Below are 21,063 nucleotides of genomic sequence, written 5' to 3'. Positions count from 1 at the left end.
TGCAGCAGATGCCCCACACCCCTTCTCTGCCCAGCCTGGCCTGGCACCTTGCTGCCCCTCCCTTCCCTTGTCAGAACCCCTCTGACCAGCCCCCAGGCTCTGCCTTCTTTCTGCTGCCCTTGGTGTCTTCTCTCATCCCAACTGGACCTGAATATGCCTGTACCCCCAACCCCTCCCGCCCACAAGGGCCCGCATCTCTGTTCTCCTCTGAGACTGCGAATCCCCAGCTCAGTTTCTCCCCTTTCTGCAGTGGACCTGGTCACCAGTCACATCTGCTTATGAGTGGCCCCAACCCACCGCCCCCAGACCCGCCTCTGTGCTCCCAGTGTGGCCTTCCCAGGTTTCAGTGGCAGCTGGTGCAGTCCTGCCTGCCTTTGCTTTTGGCCTGTTTCCCAGGCAGTCACACCCACAGAGTCCCCCGTCCAGCTACACAGGATGATAGTACCTGTCCCCTGTCCTTTTGCACTTTTTAAAATCTTTCGCCACCTGCGAGGTCTACTGAGGAGTGAATGCGTCCATGTGATCACCCACCATCCCTCCACCATTTGAGACTCTGAAGTCGTTGCTTGCTGTGTCTGGGGCTCCGTGCCTACATTCCCCCACCTGGATCTCCTTAGGCTGCTCCTGGGCCTCCTTGCCTCGCCCCATCTGGGCCCTCTCTCCCACCTGTCTTCCTCGAAATGTTCATGTGGTTCCTCCCAGCCTCCGGCATCTCCAGATTGGCTTGTGTTATTCCTGCTGTTTCTTGGTTTGGGGTCCTGCCCCTCCCCTTGAAAATCTCCTGCATGCATCTCTTCCCCTGCCTACCCCCCTTCCCCGGGCCAGGTCTTCTGGTGACAAAATTCGTGAATATCCAGCCTCCTCCCTTTCCCCCAGGGCCCCGCCCCCTCCTTCGGAGGGTCCAGGAGTGGCTGCCTCCGTGTTCTCCTCCCCTCCCCATGCAGAGAAAGCCCCCCCCCCCCCGCACTGGCCCTGGGGGAACCAGGAGGGGGAGGATGGCCGTTGTTGATGTCACCTGAGACAGATGAAAGCCTCTTGGCCTCCTTTTTGGTGTGAGAGCCTCTAGTCCTGTCTGATTCTGTCTGCCACGCCTCCCACTCCAGCTGCCAGAATGCAGATGGATGGACTTCGCGTTCTGAGAGGGAAACATCAGCATCGCTGGTTTTCGCTCTTTCCCTCCCATCCCTGTGATGCGGGCCCATTTTCCTTCTTGTTGCGCTTGGTGGCCCTGCCCTTCTCTTGCTGTCCTCCCGTGACATCCTGGTTCTAGTCTGTCTCCTTTGTCCACATGGTTACCCAGCAGCCTCTGTAGCACCCAGAGCCCAGTGCAGGGGTGCCAGGACAGAATGACTGCTCTCCATGCCCTTGGTCAATCCTCATGGACACTGAGGCTTGGAGGCTAAGCCACCTGCCCACAGCAAGCAGAGGGGAGCAGCAAGTGTTCTCAACAGACACGAGAGAAGGCAGAGCAGAGGCCACAGATCTCCGCTCTTCCTGGATATGTGGGATCCCACCCTCCATGAGGTTTCCTTCCCCAGATAGAGTCCCAGAGAGGGTGCAGATTGTCCAGGGGCCTCCAGGCTGCATCAAGGAGAGCCTGGCAACTTAGACGCCGAGGGTTTGGGCTCCCACTCCTCCGCTCTCCATCTCCACCACCTTTTAAGCAGTGGGTATATCTAAACCTTGCTCCCCTCCTTGTGACGTCAGACTTGTTCACCCAGGTCTGTTTGTGTTGGAGGAGCCTGGTCCATGCCAGGCTTTATGCTGAGAGCCGAGCCAGACACGGTCCACACCCTCTGGGTACCTACAATCCAGTGGGAAGAATAGGTACCAATCAGATGGGCACACCATCAGCAGAAATGAGCCGAAAAGCCAACCTTTGAGAGGTGGGTCTGAAAAGATGGGGGCAGCTATGGCACGGGCCCAGGCAGCGCCTTCGTGCGGGTCAGAAAAGCCCACTTCTCCCTCAGGGTGTGGGGCTTGGCTTCCCCATCCTCACGGTGGGTGTGACAGTCAGGCCCTCATCCCCCAGCCCCTGAGCTTGTGCCCTGATGGTCGACCTTGAAAACCATCCGAGGGGCCAATGGGCAGAGTGATGAACAGCAAGAATTTGGGGTCAGAGATTGTTCCATCACTTTCTCACCATGTGATTCAGCCTCTCTGAGCCTCAGCCTTCTCACCTGCAAAGTGGAAATCTTCACATTTTAAATTAATAGGTAAAAAAACACTAGGAGGTAAAAATCCATGTGTGTAGCCGCTCGTAGCTTCATCTGTCACATATTTAATGGCTTGAAACCTGGTGTGTGGAAAGCCCTGGGTCACTTTTGTTCACATTAAGATAGACTAGGGAGGGACTTCCCTGGCGGTTTAATGGTTAAGACTCTACGCTTCCACCACAAGGCATGTGGGTTCAATCCCTGGCCTAGGAACTAAGATCCTGCATGCTGTAAGGCTCAGCCAAAAAAAAAAAAAGATGGGAACAGCAAGTGATACTGCTCAAGGAAGAGCCCCTCCTGGTCACCCTTCCCTGCCCGGCCAGCCTGGCCCTAACGAGCCACCCTTCTCTGTTTGCCTTCCTGTAGGAGAACTCTGACTCCTTCCTCTTGGCTGTGGACACAGACTGGAAGGTAGGTCCCCACTCAGCTTCCCCAGATAGGGGACCGACTGCTGGCTGGCCCCTCCCTGACCCAGCCTGTTTCAGATGAGGGTCACAGCCCTTCCGAGGGCCCCCAGCCTGAAGCCACAGGGACTGGGCACCTGGCAGCCTTCAGAACCACCCCTACTGCTCACAGCAGCTTTGCCTGGCACCCTGCCCCATGGAGAAATGCCCCCTCCCTCCCTGAGCAGGACAGGGGAAGGAGGGGAGGTCTGGGGGAGTGAGGATGCTGTCATCTGAATCAGCACTTTCCTCCTATGAAAGCCAGACTGATGCTCCGAATAGCTCTTGTTTCCATGGCAGCAGTTGCCCGGGACAACCATGTCCTCTTCAGTTTGATGCCAGATTCCCTGGGAAAACTGAAATCAGTCTTTGTGTTTATTCCTCCACGTGATGATTTCTGATTTCGCTCACTTGGCCCGCCATTTCTCCCCTGTGAGTCCCAACGTGGCCATTTATCTCTGGGTCTCAGAGAACGCGCGATAGACAGAATGGGAGCCTCACGAGGTTCCACGGCCCCCATTGGCCATTAAAACCTATTGACCAAAGTCAGACCTTTCTGGGACCTTCCTCCTGGCTGGCGGGAACTAGCCCTCAGGCCACCATCCAATTTAGGTCAGTCTCCCAGCCCCATGCCAGCCTCAGCCTCGTGGTCTGGACGCAGGGGTGACGTGGGAGGTGGAGCGGCCTGCAGGCTCCTCCCCCAGGAGCACGGCTCTGCAGCGAGGATCTGAGGATGTGGATCTGAGCCAGGCTTTGGACCCTGGGTCACGTGCCCCTTCAAGGACACAGCGGAGGCATCAGAAAATGCCTGGGCACGTGTTCCTGTCCACTGGGAACTCTAACTCCAATCACAAAGGCCTCTGCTGCTGGGGAAGACAGGATGGGAACTGGGGGAGTGGGGACCCAGGAGCCAGTGGCAGGGGAGGGAGCCTAGGCCACAAGGTAGCCTAGGCCAGCCAGAGTGCCCTTTGTCCTCCTTGCTCCAAGAGAGGGCTGAGGAGTGTGAACACACAGCCCCTTTTCTGTGCAAGGGACTACTGAAATAAAATCCAGGGCAACGAGCTGCTGCCTGACCCTGAATGGGACTCCTCGGATGCCAGTGGTGCTGCCAGCCCCCAAAACACACACACCCTGGGAGGCGGATTGGGGGGTGAAAGGTGATAGAATCCTGGGGTGCTCTACACCCATATACCAGGCCCAGGCCAGGTGGGTCACCCCATATGTGTGAGACCCTGGTTCTCAAGATCTTTGCTTGGTAGACCGCAGCATGTATTAAAAAGCACCTTACTCTCTGCTCTGGTTACTCCACACAGGTTGCTTTTTGTTAAGTAAAGCAGCCGCCAGGATGGTCCGTATCTGGGCCAAGGCCTGGCAAGGATTTTATCCTGTTCAGTCCCTGGCCTCAGGGGGCCCAGCTAGTGGGGGAGGCGGAAGGACCTGGTCCAAGTTGTGACCCTGCCACGTAACCACCAGCACAGCTCACTACCTCATTCGTAGTAGCCAAACCCTGGCAGGTTTGACCTCCAGGTCAAACTTGGAGGTCAAATTTGAGGCAGCTCAGACCCCGGGTGTTTGTAGGCTTGATGATGGTGCCCTCGTCCCTGGGCTGACTGTGACTAGTGGCCACCGGAGCCAGACTGCCTCCGTGCAGCCCCTGGCTCTGAGCCCTCTGGCTGTGTGATGTTGGGCAGGTTACAGGACCTCTCTGTGCTTCATTTTCCTTGCTTGTAAAGTGGATGTTCAGAGGACAAAATAAGGTAACATAGCAAAGCTTTTAGATGGGAGTCTGGCCCGCTAAAGAACTAAGGCCGTAAGCATTTACAACTCTTAATAATGTGACCTCATGGGACTTCGCTGGTGGTCCATTGGTTACGATTCCACCTTCCAGTGCAGGGGGCTGGAGTTCAGTCCCTGGTCAGGGAACTAAGGTCCCACATGCCTCGGGGTGTGGCCAAAAGTTTTAAAAATAATAAAAGATAATAATAACGTGAGGTACCGGTAAGCTCCACTGCTTCCTCGCTGAGTAGGAGAATTTACTTCGCTGTGCTTCAGATTCTTCATCCTTTCTCATATATGATATTGTGAAAATTATGTATTATCCTTGGCATCTCCTTATGCAAGCAGCTACTCTGCTGTTCTCCCATTTAAGATATGACAGCTCAGAGGAGTTAACTGACTTGCCAGAGGTCACACAGCAGAGACTAGCAGGGTTTGGCTCCCAGGACCTGAGCTTGCCTTGTTCAGCCCCAACAACTGTATAACCTCCAGGGAAGAGACCCACAGTTCGGAGAAGCACACAGATTACCGCATTTCTCCCCTGGGCAGACGTGGGGTTGGGTCTGTAGTGAGGTATGTAGATTTTTATCATCCTCCTAGGAGCTCTGTGAGGAAGGCGCAATTCTTGTTTGATAGTTGAAGAGACTAAGGCACAGAGGAGTGGAAAAATCTTGTCCAAGGTCACCCAGCTAGTGGGTGGGAAGGTTGAGACTTCGACGCAAGTCTGGGGATTTGAAGCCATTGAGCTGAGCAGAATCAGGGGGTCATGGCTTGCAGTGGCTAGTATCCGAGGTCACCTAGGCCCAAGGGTGGAGAAGGCCACTCAGAGGTTCAGGTGGGCATTAGGTTGGATGGGGATCGTGGAACAGGGAACGTGGGCAGGACGTGAGGGGCTGGGGGACACCCATTCCAGGTCCTGGCTGCCCTTGGAGTGCACAGGCCCCCGCACTCTGCAGCAGGCCCACATGGCGAGAGGTCAGAAAGGGGCAGAGAAGTTATTGACGCTCCCCCTCCACCAGGCAGAGGACGTGGCCGGGAATAGCATAGAGGGTGGGTGCTGACCAGGTCACCAGGCACCCAGAGATGGGGAGGTGACCGCCTTCCCCCAGGGCAGCCGGCCAGCATGCACGGCTGTCCATAAAAGCTGGGGCGAGTGGCAGGTTCCTTCACCAAAGCGACAGAATGGGGGCACAGGCGCCCGCCCCCCGCCCCCTCTCTGTTGCTCCTGCTCCTCTCAGTCCTTGGGCTCCCTCCTCTGCACCCCTCCCTGGCCTATTTCCTCTCCTCCTCTATTCTCCTTTGCCTCCTGCTTCTCATCTGAGTACCCTGCCTGCCTGTCTCCAGCCAGCTCCTCACCCACATCCTGAGCCACATAACCCCCAGCACCTGTCCTGCTCCCCAGAGACTTTAGAGCCAAGCCCCAGGCTGGGTGACCCCAGAAAAGAAGGCTGGGTGTGGCTATGGGGAGACGGGGTGTGCACGTGGACAAGCTGCCCTGCCCCCATTCCACCTCGTCTCTCTCCAGGGGGACTCTGGCCTGGGTGCAGGATGAGGGTGCTGGAGGACAGAGCTGGTGTATGCCCACCACATCCCTGGTCTGGAAATCTCTCCAGGCCCCCTGGCCCCAGAACCCTCATTTCCCGTCCCCAGCGGGCAGGCACTGGGCATCCATGTACGCAGATTGGGGACTGCCCAAGGGGAAACCCTGGGGGTGGAGGAGGAACAGCTTCCTGGAGTAGGGTCCCAGCCCAGGTTGCCGCAGGCAGCAGTGACTCCCCACACCTCTCCAGGTGAAGGGATCCAGGCCTTCCTGATGTGGAGGCTGGGCTTGGGAGCCACTCAGGCTCTCCCTGCTCCCAGGGTATGGGTCAAGAGCTGTGCTGTCTAGGGCACCCTGGACTGCTCTGCTGTGAGAGGCTAATCAGTACCTGCCACCGGGCACACCTGTACATGTGGCCTCTAGTCTTTCTGGGACCCGGTGTGCAGCTGCGGTTCCGAGCCTCTGTGCAGTGGGGCGGGGCGGGGGCGGGGGAGGTGAGTGGGTTGCAGGAGCTGGGGACCATCCTGACTGATGTGTTGCTGGGGGTGGGAGGAGCAGAAGCCGGGGTGACCGAGGACCTTGGAAGCCAATCGGAACCAAGATTTGTCTCCTGAAAGCCAATCCAAGAGCAGGGGCTCCGGGTGAGCGAGTGGCTGCTCACAAACCCCGCAGGGAGGAGGGGCCAGTCCAGGCCGGGCAGCTCCTCATATAAATGGCCCGTGAGCTGGGGCCCCACCATAGAGCCGCTGGTCTCCCACCTGCGCAGACGTCCAGTCTCCCTCTGGACTCGGGTGACTCAGGCCTTTGTTTGCCCTTCCTGGTCGAGGCGGGTGGCCTCCCTCGGCAAGATGCCGGAGTGCTGGGATGGGGTGAGTGAGGACTCAGGGGACCGCGAGGTCCGCGGGGAGGCGGGGGCATGCTCTGCCTCTGTCCGGCGGTGCTTCTGCCTTCAATTGGCGCACCCTGGGGGTCACAAGGCAAGATCAGCGGGTCCCAGGCTTCCTGGTGACCCTGGTCCGCTGCGTGGTTGGGAGGAAATGTTGGTGGGTCCGCGGGGGAGGACGGGGGAAGACTGAAATCTCTGCGGAAATCGAAAAGGGCTGTGACTTGTCTGTCAGCCCGTGTGGATGGGTGTGCGGGATGTGTATCCCACTGACAGTGTGCCCTCTGCCTGGCACGTCCCAGCTCTGCCTGGCGCCTGTGACCCCTTCAACCCTGCAGAAGCTGTTCTCTGAGGCGTCTGGGGTCCGTACCTGCAGGTGTCTGACCTCCTGACCCTGCGGGGGTTGTCATGGTTGTTTGGGGGGGACTGCATGCAGAAGCAAAGAAGTCTGGGTTGTGTGTGGTTTTAACTGGGCCGTCAGGCTGGGGTCCCTGCAGGTGAGGAGCTGAGAAGGGGGTCTCTGTGCTTTGTTTTCTGGGCATAGGAGGGCAATGCTGGGGCGATGAGCCAGCAGTGTAAGGACCTGGAGGGGCGGGGTGGGGAGGGGGCGGGGGGAGGGTGGGGAAACAGGACACCTCCTCCCTGGGGCAGCAGGTGCCCTGAATACGTGCAGTTCTAACTCTAAGAAGGAGAGGCAGGGGCAGACCCACCCCTGTACTCCCCGGCCTGCCCTGAGGGGTCCAATAGCCATGGGGCCACCCCTGACACCCGCACCCAAGCAGCGACGTCAGTGCCTCCGCGCCGCTGCAGACTCAGTCCTCTGAATTATTGATGCGGTTGACGGGAAGAATCCAACCAGCCCCACACGTGCTCGTCTTGAAGCCCGAGTCGGAGGGCTCCCCCCGCCACTCCCCGCCCCAGCCCTCAAGGTCACGGATGAGGGGAGCGGGACAGGCAGAGAGAGGACATCAGAGCCCCCTCCCGGACTGCCGCAGTGCCTGGCGCTGGCGCCCACCTGGAGGCGGGACGAGCTCTGACGTCACCGGGAGCCAATGAAAGCCCTCGGCCCTGGGGGTTGGGGGGCTCCGAGTGCGTCCGCCTGCGGCCCTCGGGACGCCCCTCTTGGGGACATCTGGCCTCTATCAGGATGAACTGGATCTGAAGTTCTGGTTCAGAGCGGGTGCAGGGAGGTCGGCGGAGGGTTCCGCCAAGGTCACTGGGCAACCAGGCCGGCGCCCACGACGGCGCGCTCAGCTCCCCACTTCCCGTCCCCTGGGAGCTGAGCCTTAGTGGGGCAAGCGCCACGCCGAGTCTCGCTGACCCGGGGTGATGGGGGTGGGTGAGGGCGGGGATGGGGACCCAGGCGATCACACCGAGACTGGGAGGGGGCAGGCGCCCCCTCACACACACACTTAGGGGAGGTGGAGAGCTGGGAAGACCCCTTCTTGGCCCTCACTTGTGCTCTGCAGGGCTAGAGCTGACCCCACTGCCGCAGGCAGCGCATTGCAGCTCTAGTGCCATGGGGGCCCTCTCCTGCCCCAGCCCCCACCCTCTATAGCACCGAGCGTCCTTCCTGCCCCCATTCCTTGCCCTTCACAGAACTGAGCTCCTCCTGCCCACCCACCCTACCCCGTAGCATTCATAGCACTGTGCACCTCTCCTGCCCCCATCACGCCCTCCATAGCAGCCTGGGTCTTTCCTGCCCCAGCCCCTATCCTCCATTGCACCGGCCTCCTTCCTGCCCTGCTCCCTGCCCTTCATAGAACTGAGCTCCTCCCAGCCCCCTCCATAGCACCGTGCACCCTCCTGCCCCCTACCCCGCCCTCCAGAGCCAAGAGAGCATGGCCGGAGGTTGGGGGGGGGGGGGGGACTGGGCAGGGCCCCCCAGCAGGGATAGGCAGCTATGGGGAGGGGTCTGCTCAGAAGTCTCTGGGGTGGAGCTGGATCTCTTCCTCAGAAATAGCAGCCTGAGAGAGGCACCCCCAAGGCCCACCCTGCCTGCCCTCTCTGAGCTTGACCTTGGGCAAGTCAGTGCTCCTTGGCCAGCCTCAGTTTCCTCCTCTGTGAGTAAACAGAAAGTATATGAAAAGTGTCTGGTCAGTGGTCATTGAGCAGGAAGTGCTAGTGAGGAAGGACAGGCCAGGGCCCTGCAGAGGCTGCTGTGGACCCCAGAAGTGTGGCTCCCGGGGTGTGGTCTTGGGCCCCAGGGTTGGCACCACCAGTCCTTCCCTTTTGGAGACGGGACCAGGCAGTGGTCCTCTGAGCCTAGACCCAAGAAGGCCGGTCACCTAAGGCTCCCCTTTCTTGTCGGAGGCAGAAACTTTGGTTCTCTCTGAATATGAGTGTCCTGGCATCCTCCACGTAAAAGGTGGGGAAAAGTACTCCTTCAACCTGGCACACAGTAGGTGCTCAGTCACATGGTGATTCTCCTTGACCTCAGCCTGACCTCCAACTCCCCAGAAGGGACCACCCACCTCTTGCAGTCCCCAAGACTCTCCCTGGGAGGGCAGGGCAGTTTATTCAGCGTTGACAGACCTTCTGGGAGTCTGCCCGTGAGTGGCCAAGAGGGACCAATTCCCAGAAAGACCAGCCAGCATGGCTCAGGGGATGCGCCCACCCACGGCAGCCCCCTTTCTGGGGCCAGGTATCAGCTCATCTAGTTCTCTCTGAACCCCCATGAGATGGCTCAGAAAGAGGTGGTTGAAGCACAGAGAAGTGTGTGCCTCACTCAGAGTCACACAGTAAGGGGCAGAGCGGTTCCTGAACCTGCAGCACTCAGCTCCTGCTTCCTGAAGGACTGATGACCTCGAGCAGCAAACCCAAGGGGGTGGACCCAGGAGGAGCCCAGAGCCGCCACTGCAGAAGGCCTTTGGGGGAGGGGATGGTGTCGAGCCTGGCCCTGCCCGAGGGAGGCCTTGGGGATCTGAGAGAGGCAGGAGCGAGAGCCTGGGGGTGGAAACAGGGACAGCTGTGGGGATGGGCAGCTGGACTGGCTGGCATGGGGTCTTCACCGTGGATTCTAGGTGGGCTGCAGCCCTTTTGCAGGGTTCTGAGTCCAGGGGGATCATGATGAGGGCAGGACTCGGTGGGGATGGCAGAGCTGACCCAGAGGGCTGCAGTGAGATGAGGAAAAATGGGCCTCACTGGACCCTGGAGGGCTGAGTGCAGCCGGGCTGGGCCGCCCCGCTGGCTGGTTTGCGAAGGAGACAAGAATGTTCACGTGCAGCCCAGTTTATGTTGCCCCTGTGCTGAACACCCGTGAGGAAGGATGTGCCCTCTGGTCTGTCCTCTCCGGGGGCAGCTGGGGGTGATGAGAAGGGGATGCCCACCCTATGGGGGGAGGGGTGAAGGTCCCACCATAGGCCCAGCAGCCCCCAGGCTGCTCCCCAGCCTCGTTTCCCAGAAGAGCCAGGAGTTGCCCAGAGGGTCCAGCGCGGTCTCTCCTCTCCAGGAACATGACATTGAGACGCCTTATGGCCTTCTGCACGTGGTGATCCGGGGCTCTCCCAAGGGCAACCGCCCAGCTATCCTTACCTACCATGACGTGGGGCTCAACCGTAAGTGTGCCCTCCTCTGCCTCAGGTCTGCCGGAATAGTGAGGCCCCCTCCCTCCCCACAGGGCTGTGTGGATCCCCACTCACGCTTAGCTCTGTGCCTCCAGCCATGTGGGTCTCAGTTTCCCCGCTGAACCATGAGGCTGATCATCACCTCTGTCTCAACCTCCCTCCCAGCATCCACGGGCCTCATGGGCCTCCCCATCCCCCCCATCCCTTCCGCAACTTCCCCAGTTCCTTGGCTCAGCCAGAGCTGAGAGCTGTGTCTTTGCAGACAAGCTGTGCTTCAATACCTTCTTCAATTTTGAGGACATGCAGGAGATCACCAAGCACTTCGTGGTGTGCCACGTGGACGCCCCTGGTCAGCAGGTGGGGGCGTCACAGTTTCCTCAGGGGTAGGTACCAAGAGAACCCTGCTCCCAGCTTTCTCTAGGCCCTCCTACCTCCAGCTGCTCCGGACCTGACTTCCTGCTTCACCTGCAGGTACCAGTTCCCTTCCATGGAGCAGCTGGCTGCCATGCTCCCCAGTGTGGTACAGCACTTTGGGTGAGTCCCTGCCCAGTCCCCCACCCCCACCCCGGAGGTGCCCACCACTGCCACAGAGCCAGCAGCTTCCAGCTGAGGGCTCAGGGCTGTGGCTGGGTCTGCTCTGGATGGCCATCACGGGAAAAGAAACCCCTAGAGTGACCAGCATGCTCTCTGTCAGGTTCAAGTACGTGATTGGCATCGGAGTGGGAGCCGGAGCCTATGTGCTGGCCAAGTTTGCAGTAAGTCTACCCACCACCGCCCCCCCAGGCCCAGCAAATCCCAGGACTGGTCCCCCCAGGGGGTAACCCTGCAGGAACTTTCTGTGTTCTTTCTTCCTCTCCTCCTCCCTCTACTTCCTCTTCACTTAGAAAAGTCCTTTTTTCTTTCCTCCAAGGAAATTAAGAAAAAAAAGTTAATTTTTTCATACATTTCCTTAAAACACTATAGTCTGTAAGTTGCTCAAACCATTATCCAAAACCAACAAGCTATACAACTAATTAGCCGCTAAGTAAGGATTATCTTAATTCCTCATTCACTAATTAGAGTAATACTTAAACATGAATCATTTTTTAATGAAAAGTTACTCTTATGTTAAGTTTTGAGATTTAAAAAAGTCAGATATCAGAAACATCATGTCAGGCAGGAGGAGCCCACAAGCTTTCCATCTCTAAAAAGAAAACCTTAATTTTTAGGAATCAAAGTATTTCTTTCTTCAAAACAAAGAATAAAACAAAAAAACTGACCAAGAATTTTCAACTCCAGTTTCGACTGCAGTACTTAACCACCTTGTTGACTGTCAGTCATTCCCTGCCACCCCAGACAACCTTGACATGACCGCAGTATGTATATATTACCATTTTCTCCTAAACACGGGCAGTCAGTCGAACAGAAAACTCCAGTCTCTTTTACAATATCTAAACACAGAACAGGCTTTGGAAAGCTCAGTTTCTTCACATCACTAGGGCTTTTTCTATGAAAGCAAAGAAACAATATTTTATTGAAGATGCTTAGTCCTCAGTGTTGGAATAGTAACCTCTTCAAGTGAAAGTCGCTCAGTCATGTCCGACTCTTTGCGACCCCATGGGCTATATAGTCCATGGAATTCTCCAGACCAGAATACTGGAGTGGGTAGCCTTTCCCTTCTCCAGGGCATCTTCTCGACCCAGGAATAGAATTGGAGTCTCCTGCATTGCAGGCTGATTCTTTACCAACTGAGCTATGAGGGAACCTCTTCAAAGATATATTTAAAAGCTGAAAAACTGTGATATAGGCATAGATTCCAAATAAAAGGATTGTGAAAAGTTCCAGGTGGAGAGGAGGATGAGCAGGGCTGGAAGGGGCGCAAGTTCTCAGCTGAAGGCACTTGGTCATCGATTGCACCTTGGAAGCCCTTACAGAACACGTCCTCCTCTTCAGACCCTTACCACCCTCTACCGCCCACGAGACAGGCAGGGCTGGAATTTTACAGTCGGCTTTCTAGGTGGAAAGACTGGGGCTCCCTGGACCCCGTCCCGCCCTTCAAGCCCTGTCTCCCTGTCACGGCAGCTCATCTTCCCCGACCTGGTGGAGGGGCTGGTGCTGATGAACATCGACCCCAACGGCAAAGGCTGGATCGACTGGGCGGCCACCAAGGTGAGCGCGGTCCACCTGGAGGGGGGCGGAGCAGGGGGGGCGGGGCGGAGCCGGGGCCAGGGCAGAGCCGGGGGTCTTGAGAGGCGTCTCTTAAACTGGCCTCTGCCCGGCCCGCAGCTCTCCGGCCTGACCAGCACTTTACCCGACACGGTGCTATCCCACCTCTTCAGCCAGGTAAGGGTGTGCGGGACGACCTCATGCAGGAGTGGGGTGGCCGGGCTAGGAACCTCCCGAAGAGCCTGGTTGCCGGGGGTGGGGCGGGGAGCGGTAGTGGATGTAGCATCTGAGCTGAGCTGCCGCACCCCTGCCCTGCGGTGAGCCAGGAGACTGCGGCACCGAGGACTGGGAGGGGTTCCCTCGCCTCTGAAAGTCATGGGCTCCCCACGACAGTCTTGCTGTCTCCCTCTCCCCACCATCACTGGGGGTGGGGCAAGGGCTGCTCTGCGATGCCCACTCTGACGTCCCTGTCTGTGGCTTCCCTCCATGGATGCCGCTCACCGCCCCCTTCCCCTCCTCCCGTCCGCCGTCCCCCGGGACCCAGGAGGAGCTGGTGAGCAACACAGAGTTGGTGCAGAGCTACCGGCAGCAGATCTCGAACGTGGTGAACCAGGCCAACCTGCAGCTCTTCTGGAACATGTACAACAGGTGTGGGCGGCGGCGGGGGGGCCAGATGGCAGCACCAAGACTGAAGGGCTCACATAGCTGGGGGATCCCTGATTCAGCCGTCCGAGGGAGGAGCAGGTCGCTGGCCGGCTGGCAGAAGAGCAGACTGTGGAACCTCCGATAGGGGTGACCTCTTGCCCAGGGTCACACCCTTGGAGGGGCAGAGGGCGAGCAGGGCTTGTCCGCTCCTCCTCCACCCCTGGCATTGCTGGCAGGAGCAGCGGGGGATGTGGGCGCCACCCCTGCCCCCACCACCCTGAGCCTCAGTGCTGACAGCCCAAAGTGGAGAGGAGGGGGGATGAAGTGCTCGATGGATCCCCTTGGGGTTAGTCCTGCAGGGGAGTATCCTGCAGCTCCCGCTGGCATGTCCTTCCTTCTCTTTTTTCCTACAAATATTTCTTGAGCCCCTGTTGTGTGTGTGGTGCTGGAGAAACACTGGGGAGGGAGAGGAGCCCCAGCCTGCCTCCCTCTAAGGCCCGGACTCCCAGCACAATGGTGGTCACAGCCCGTGATGACAGCCAAATGTGAGGGCCCACCTGGCATGAGCTGGGGAGTCTGGGATCTCCCCATTTCACCAATGGCATCCGTGAGGATCTGTCTCACAGTCGAGACACCAGAGCATGAGCCCCAAGTCTGGGACTAGCCCGGCACCTGGAGGGATGTTGGGCCGTAATTGCCATGTGGAGGGATTGGGTGTGGCTGAAATATAGCAGGTCAGGCTCAGGGACACGCTCCAACACCCCGCCCCGGGATCCCGTCCTGGGCTGCCCGCCTCTGCCTCCCCTTGCAGCCGCAGAGACCTAGACATTAGCCGGCCTGGGACAGTGCCCAACGCCAAGACACTCCGGTGAGTGGCCCTCCCCCTCCAGCCTACCTGGCCCTTGCACACACTGCCCCCCACCTTGCTCCGGTGCCCAGGCCAGACGGCCCTCTTCCTCTGTGCCTGCAGCTGCCCCGTGATGCTGGTGGTCGGGGATAACGCACCTGCCGAGGATGGTGTGGTGAGTGAGGATCGTGTCCTTGTGCAGGTGGGAGGCAAGGGTAAAGGGGTCACTTGCTCCTAGTCCGCAAGGCCAATCCTTGACCCAGCCCCGGGAAGCCTCGGGGTGGACACTGGCTGCTGGGCTCCTCATCCCACTTCCCCCCATCTTGCCATGCACTTCTGCCTGGAGTGACCCCATCCTTCAGGTGGGGGAAGCCTGGAGACAGGAGGGCCCTGGGGCCAGGACCAGGCCACTGATTCCCTCTGCCCACCCCACAGCAGTGCAGCCCCTCTGCAGTCTCGACCCATTTTAGGCCCAGAGACTAAGATCTCTCTTTTCTCTAAAATCTGATTCATTGGTTATGAAATAATCTGTGAGCACAGGAGCACATACCCCCGTTACATTTGGGACCGTGTGTCACCTCTCCTGTTGGAACTCTGACAGCCTGGGGGTGCGTGTCCCCCTTAGCACAGAACGCCGGGGCTCAGGAATGCCCAGGGAAGCCCCCCTGCCCAGTGCGCACCCAGACTACTGCGCACTCCCTGTGCCTGAGGGCCGGGGGAGCGGGGGTGGGGCTGTGCCTGCTGTCTTAACCCAGGCAGGGCCACAGCTTCCGAGGCTTCAGGTCTCCTGCTGACCTTTGGCTCTCCCCCACCTTGACCCCTGACTCCTGGGGTCCCTAAGTGCTTTCCAGCTTCTCCTGCAGAGGTGGCCCTGGCTCCCTGTGAGGACTGGGCCCAGCCCCCACCCCACCAGCAGTGGTGAGTGGAACAGAGGGTCTCAGGCCCTCAGGAAGCCGCTTCCAGATCCCCAGGGCCTTGACCTCTCCGAAGGTGCCCAGGGAGGTGCTGGCTGGCCTGCGTCTGCCCCCTGCACTCCCTCCCTGTCTCCCAGCCCTGAGGAGAGAAGCTGCCTTAGCACCTGGGGCAGGGGGCGCCCCTGACACCCTCAGGTGCCTCACATGCTGAAGCTGCTCCTTGTCCCCAGGTTGAGTGCAACTCCAAACTGGATCCAACCACCACGACCTTCCTGAAGGTGAGGCCTCCCCCTCCCCACCACGGGCCCCCCCAAAGGGAGGGGTCCCAGCCAAGGCGGGAGCAGGATGATGTGTCTGATCAGAGGACCTGCCTAGGTTTGCAAGGGACAGGCAAAGTGTGGTGGGAGGTGGCCTCTGTTCAGTTCACCCCCTCTTTTCCCTGCAGATGGCAGATTCTGGGGGTCTCCCCCAGGTCACACAGGTGAGACTCTTGGCCCTCCTTCCATCCCCTACCTGGCCCAGGGTGGGCGGGACCTCCCCAGGGTGGGCGGGACCTCCCCCCTCCCCCAATCCCAGGCCGCCAATCAGACCCTGTGCCTGTCCCTTGCCCTGCAGCCCGGGAAGCTGACTGAAGCCTTCAAATACTTCCTGCAAGGCATGGGCTACAGTAAGTGTACTACCCCCCCACACCCCCACTGACTAGGGAGCAGGCAGCAGGTGGGGGCTCTGAGCATGAGTCCTTTTCCAGGGCCAGATGCTGTGCCTGCGGACTTCTAGGGCATCTTCGCCTAGGCTGTAAAGTCGGTGATCCCAGGCTGACCCCTGCCCTCCCGTGCCCTTGGAGAGGGAGGCTTTGGGGCACTGTTTTCATGGCAGGGCTGGGCCTGTTGGGTGGCGGGGTTCTTCTCCCAGCCCTGGGGGACCCAGGCCTGGAGCTGAATCCTGCCGGGGAAGCCTGCCTGGGGGGTGAATCATCCACACCATGCCCCCAGCTGGGCCTCCAGCACCCGAGAAGGGCTGGGAAGGTGCTGGATGGTGAGAGGGGCAGCAGAGAAGCGGGCTTGGAGTCTGGGAACTGGGGAAGGCACGGGAGGCCATCTGGGTGTGAGGAGAGCTGAAAGCAGCCAAGCCTGGGGGCAGCAGACCTGAAGACCCCGAGGTCATAGGGGCCGTGGGGTGGGTGGAACCGGCTCCCTACCACCTCCAGCTTCCCCTCGTGCAGGGGTGAGACCCTGCTCGTGAGCCTCTCCCGCATGCACACACAGCCCTTCAGTGACACAGGCGTATCCCTGAGTTCCTTCCATCTCCCCCTTATGCCTGGCTCTCCTCCTAGAAGCAGACTTCCTCTCCCTGAATTTGTTTTCTTCCCCCTCGACTTCAGTCTCTGGAGCTTGTGTCTCCTTGGGAGGACAGGCCTATAGGGAAAGACCGGGGGAGTCCAGCCAGGAATCGAACTCCCGGCCTCCAGGGGACCGGGCCCCCCTGCAGCCTGTCTGGGGACAAGCGGGGCAACGAGAGGCCAAGCCCCACAGTGAGACCCGGCGGGGACACAGAGCCCCGGAGGTGCCTGGAGAACACGGCTGGGACGGGTGGGTAAGTGGTGCTTGTCAGGGCCAGGACCTGTTCTCTGGGCCCTGGCAGGAATACCACCAGGCAGCTCAAGACCTGGGAAGACTTGAGAGATCATACAGGCCTCTGTCCAGGGCTTCCCAGGCAGCTCAGTGGGGAAAAAATCCGCTGCCAATGCAGGAGACCTGGGTCCGATCCCTGGGTCGGGAAGATCCCCTGGAGGAGGATATGGCAACTCGCTCCAGTATTCTTGCCTGGAGAATGCCATGGACGGGGAGCCTGGCGGGCTACGGTCCACAGGATCACAAAGAATCGGACACGACTGAGCACGCATGCATGGGCCTCTATCCACGAGGATACTGAGCCCACTGGAGTGGTGAGGGTGCGGGGACACGTTATAGTCCTCAAAGGCCTTGTCGGCAGAGCCCCCAGGACTGCAGCCCGGGCTGGAGAAGCAGAGGCGGATGAGTGCCCCACCCTGCTCTCTGGGCTCCTCGGGGCAGACTGACATCAGTGGCTCCTTCTGGGGGTGCAGGAGGGGGCCCCTGAGGCTCCGGCCCTGCCCCCAGCCTCTCTGTACCCTCCTCTCCTCTCCGGCCCATCTCAACGCCCGGGCCTCGCCCAACCTCCTCTTCACCCGTGTTCTGTGTCTCCCCTACCCCGCCCCCTGGCTCTGTCTTCTCTCTTAGTTGCATACTTGAAGGACCGAAGGCTGAGTGGAGGAGCAGGTAGCCCCGCAGCCCCTCCCCTGATGCATGGATCCCCCCGCCCGCCTCCGGCGCCCTGGGCCCCCTGCTCCTCCCTCTATGCAGTGCTGCAGCCAAGCCGCATCTTGCTGTGGAAACTTCTTGTGCCGCTTTTCCGTGGGCTCTATCCCGGTTAGGGCTCCGGAGTGGCCGGGCTTCAGACCAGTCATGCTTCTAGGTTCCCTGGGGCCCCGTGGCTTCCAGAGCCCTGGCAGTTGGGGCCAGAACCTCTCAGAGGTGTCAGGGGCAAGCCACGCCTGAGCTGGACAGGTGGCCGGTGGAGGTCAGAAAGGAAGCATTTGCTCCCTGAGAGTTTATCTCACTTGTGTGACTCTCTGAATAATGGACTGAGGGCCGTCTGAGGCTACCACACCTTGCCCTTCTTTACAGAACTGATCTCCCCCCTCCCGGCCCCACTGTCTTCTTGAGGGAAGCAGAATTAGAAAGAATGCCCCATCCTTCCCCGGGCTTAAGGACTCCTGGTTGGTCGTCAGCTGCTGCCCCGTTGGGGCCACAGCTCTGGCCCGCTCTTGTGAGGAGGGTCCTGCTGGCCCCTGTGGCCCCCAGCCCTTGGGCGCACTCCCTGTCACTGGCGTTGCATGACCGTAGAGCCCTGGCTGCGGATGGGCCTCCGAGCCTTCGTCGGAAGAATGGGTCTTGCTGGCCGCTTTGCTTGCGTAAATCCTTCTCCCTTCTCCCACGTGCCCGTGCCCGCCCTGCTGGCCGGTCCTCACCCCCGGTACCCTCTCTGTCCACAGTGCCCTCAGCCAGCATGACTCGTCTTGCCCGCTCTCGCACAGCATCCCTCACCAGCGCCAACTCGGTGGACGGCAGCCGCCCGCAGGCCTGCACCCACTCGGAGAGCAGCGAGGGGCTGGGCCAGGTCAACCACACCATGGAGGTGTCCTGTTGAAGCCCCGGTCCCACGAAGACGCCCACTCGCCCCCTCACCCGCATTGATGTCCCACGGCCACCCTCTTGCGGCTCATTTCCCCTTTAGTTTATTTTTGTGAGGGCGAAGGGGAGGAAATGGGGTTACTTCTCTTTTGTTTAAAAAGAAGAGGGGATCTGTCTAGATGCTGCAGCAGAACAGTCTCCAGATGGTTTGAGGGGCTCACTCCTCCCCACCTCATTCCCCTCACGAACCTCGTTAACTTGGCTGACTCAGTCCCTCTCTTCTGACTCCCCAAGGCCCAGGCACAGTAAAGGCACTGTTCCAGGGAGGGAAGGGAATTAGCTCAGGAAAGACTCAGAGTCCTCCTCTGACCAGGATCCAGGATAACATCCTGGGTCAAAGCATGGGTTGACCCCTGGGCCAGGCAGGTTTGAAGATGGGGAGGAGGTTTTGAGGTGGTGGGTTCTGGGCCAGCAGGAACACGGGGTCCAGCTCGAGCGCTGGAGTGAGAACCAGGAGCCAGCCCCTTTCCCCCAGCAGCCCCAACACCGAGCACGTCTGTGTCTGGTCTTAGCACCTATGACAATCGTCTGAACAGCAGCCACAAGGGGGCGCTACTACCAGGCAGCAGTTTTGCGGGTGCTCTCCTGGCAAGCCTGGTGTTGTAGGGCCAGGCAGGGGCTGAACGGGGCTGCTTTGCCTGAGGAAGACAGAACACGGAGGACCTGGAGGGCAGGAACCCCACAGACTGTCCCTTCCAGCCCCACCCTCGGCCACCTCCTGGCCCTGGCCCATTGCTGAGCCAAGGCCCTGAGGCAGAACGTCACCTGGTCCTCTGCCTCCATAGGGAGCTGACGGGCTGAGGTTAAAGGCTGGGACAGCCTTTGAGTGTTGGGTGCACTTCTGAGAACTTCGTGGTGACTGCTTTTGGAAGCCTGCAGACAGTGGCAGCTCAGAGTTCCTATAGAGTTCCCTCAGAGACCCCCCTTTTTGCCCCTAGGTTCCATGGAAGACAACTCAGTCAGCAGCAGCGTGGCCAAGGTCATTAGAAATGTTTCTAGACAGAGTTCTCGTCAAGCTATGCCAGCGTTTCATGTAGGCATCACTGAGCAAGCTCATGTGGAGAAAACTGGTCCGAGGTGTCCCACATCACCATCCTAGCCAGGTGGAGGAGGCCTAAGCTGGGGCTTGCTGGGTCCAGGGGTGGGAGGTAATGTTTCCTGAAGTGAACAAGGGCCAGGCAGAAGAGCAAAGCTCCCCACACACCCCAGCCCCTTCCTGTCACCTGAAGCGCAGCACTGTGCCATATACTCCCTATCCACCCACCTTACCAGGTAGAATCTCCGGGCCCAGAAACCAGAAGCCATTCGTCTCTGAGCCTAAATCAATTGCCATAAGCCCCCAAATGAGCAAAGAGAAGAGGGCAATGAAAAATGCAGGACTGTGGAGGGGGGTGGGTGCGTGTGGGGCTGAGGGGACTCCTGCACCCACATTTCCTCTGCACACGTCTCCCCTTTTATACTCTTAAGCCATGACTCTAGACTGCTCTAGAGCCCAGTGGAGTGTTAGTCTGCCCCCAGTTCTGTTCACTCACGTGCTTCCTCGGAATATCGAATGTGACTGTTTGAAAAGCTGGTAGAATTAATCCCTTATTGTAGATAGCGCTGTGAAACTTGGATTTCTTTTCTGTGTTCTTTCAGATGAGATATCTATAAATATCTATACATTATATATATATATGTATATTGGGTACCCCCACGTGTGGCTTTCCACCGGAGGTTGTGTCTTCTTTGGTCAACGTGAACTTTTAATGGAATTTATTATTTTCCTCTCTGTACAAAGTGAAGAGCCTACTCTTGTGTATTCTGGTGGCTGATGTCGTGAGACTTTGAGATGACAAAATGTAAAACAAAACCCCTTGTCAACGTAGAAAGAGTGAACTGTGCTGAAAAACTAATAAAGTAATAAGAAAAATTTGAGTATGGTGATGCTATGCCCATCGTGGGAAGCTTTGAAAGTATAAGCTGGTGAGGCTGGTGCTTCCTGGGTTTTAGGTGGGGTTGAACGTTTAGAGTGAAGACAGGCATTTCCATCCATCTCTGTATTTCCAGATCTTGTCTCATTCCACAAGGTAGATATTAATTATCCTAGTTTCACAGCTGAGAAAACTGAATTTGCCCTAATAAGAGACCAAAGTGGGAGCTGACCTTGGCAGTAATTGACTTCAAAACCCAGATCTGTAATCTCTGTATTCGCTGCCTTTAATTTCTTAAATTTAACGACATGCTATTTCCCCGTGTTTAACCACCATTTCCGATTCATTCACTATCCTGCTGTTTGTCAGCTACTAAAGAACCAAGTAAATAAAAGCAAACCCCTCCTACTCTGCAGAAACAAGACAGGGTCTGTTCTAGTTTGGGGAGCCCCGCCCACTCTCCACGAAACTGCGCAAACCGCTCTATTCGCGCTCCCAGCCGACCTCTCGCGAGGCCTTCCCTTCGCATCCAGAAACCAAATTTTGCACTTCAACCCGGCTTCTACCTCTGCTGTCAGAGACCTACGCGGGAAAGCATTGTGCCTGGCTCAGACCACGCTCAAGGCGGCAAAAGGACACGCCTTCATGCACCCAACCGCACGTTTTCTAAACCCAGCTGCGGACACTTGGCCTCAAAGATGTTTTCAGCCGGAATGATATCAGTTCAGTTCAGTCACCCAGTCGTGTCCGTCTCTTTGCGACCCCATGGACTGCAGCACGTCAAGCCTCCCTGTCCATAGCCAACTCCCGGAGCCTACTCAAACCCATGTCCATTGAGTCGGTGATGCTATCCAACCATCTCATCCTCTGTCGTCCCCTTCTCCTCCCGCCTTCAATCTTTCC

At 58.5% G+C, this 21,063-nt stretch overlaps 1 protein-coding gene across 6 annotated transcripts in view; it reads left to right on the top strand.

The window, feature by feature from the left end:
* NDRG4 (NDRG family member 4) overlaps positions 1 to 20,164 on the top strand; it is a 42,772-nt gene extending 22,608 nt beyond the window's left edge. For 2 of the 6 annotated variants that reach the window (XM_027516412.1, XM_027516411.1), the window contains exons 3-16: positions 2,583 to 2,627; positions 10,310 to 10,415; positions 10,687 to 10,807; positions 10,896 to 10,958; positions 11,119 to 11,179; positions 12,486 to 12,572; positions 12,690 to 12,746; positions 13,114 to 13,217; positions 14,026 to 14,082; positions 14,185 to 14,236; positions 15,206 to 15,253; positions 15,421 to 15,456; positions 15,591 to 15,642; positions 18,049 to 20,164. In XM_027516412.1, coding sequence (XP_027372213.1) covers positions 2,583 to 2,627; positions 10,310 to 10,415; positions 10,687 to 10,807; positions 10,896 to 10,958; positions 11,119 to 11,179; positions 12,486 to 12,572; positions 12,690 to 12,746; positions 13,114 to 13,217; positions 14,026 to 14,082; positions 14,185 to 14,236; positions 15,206 to 15,253; positions 15,421 to 15,456; positions 15,591 to 15,642; positions 18,049 to 18,203 — 1,044 coding nt within the window. In that variant the 3' untranslated portion in view covers positions 18,204 to 20,164. Of the gene's footprint in view, positions 1 to 2,582; positions 2,628 to 6,699; positions 6,845 to 10,309; positions 10,416 to 10,686; positions 10,808 to 10,895; positions 10,959 to 11,118; positions 11,180 to 12,485; positions 12,573 to 12,689; positions 12,747 to 13,113; positions 13,218 to 14,025; positions 14,083 to 14,184; positions 14,237 to 15,205; positions 15,254 to 15,420; positions 15,457 to 15,590; positions 15,643 to 15,723; positions 16,351 to 17,233; positions 17,273 to 18,048 lie in introns of those variants that run through there. The other 4 variants (XM_027516409.1, XM_027516413.1, XM_027516410.1 and 1 more) reach the window with 4 other exon arrangements.
* Positions 20,165 to 21,063: the final 899 nt, after the last annotated feature.

This window comes from Bos indicus x Bos taurus, chromosome 18, assembly GCF_003369695.1.
Source record: "Bos indicus x Bos taurus breed Angus x Brahman F1 hybrid chromosome 18, Bos_hybrid_MaternalHap_v2.0, whole genome shotgun sequence".
Taxonomy (NCBI): Eukaryota; Metazoa; Chordata; class Mammalia; order Artiodactyla; family Bovidae; genus Bos; species Bos indicus x Bos taurus.
This window is presented reverse-complemented; position numbering and strand designations above follow the sequence as displayed.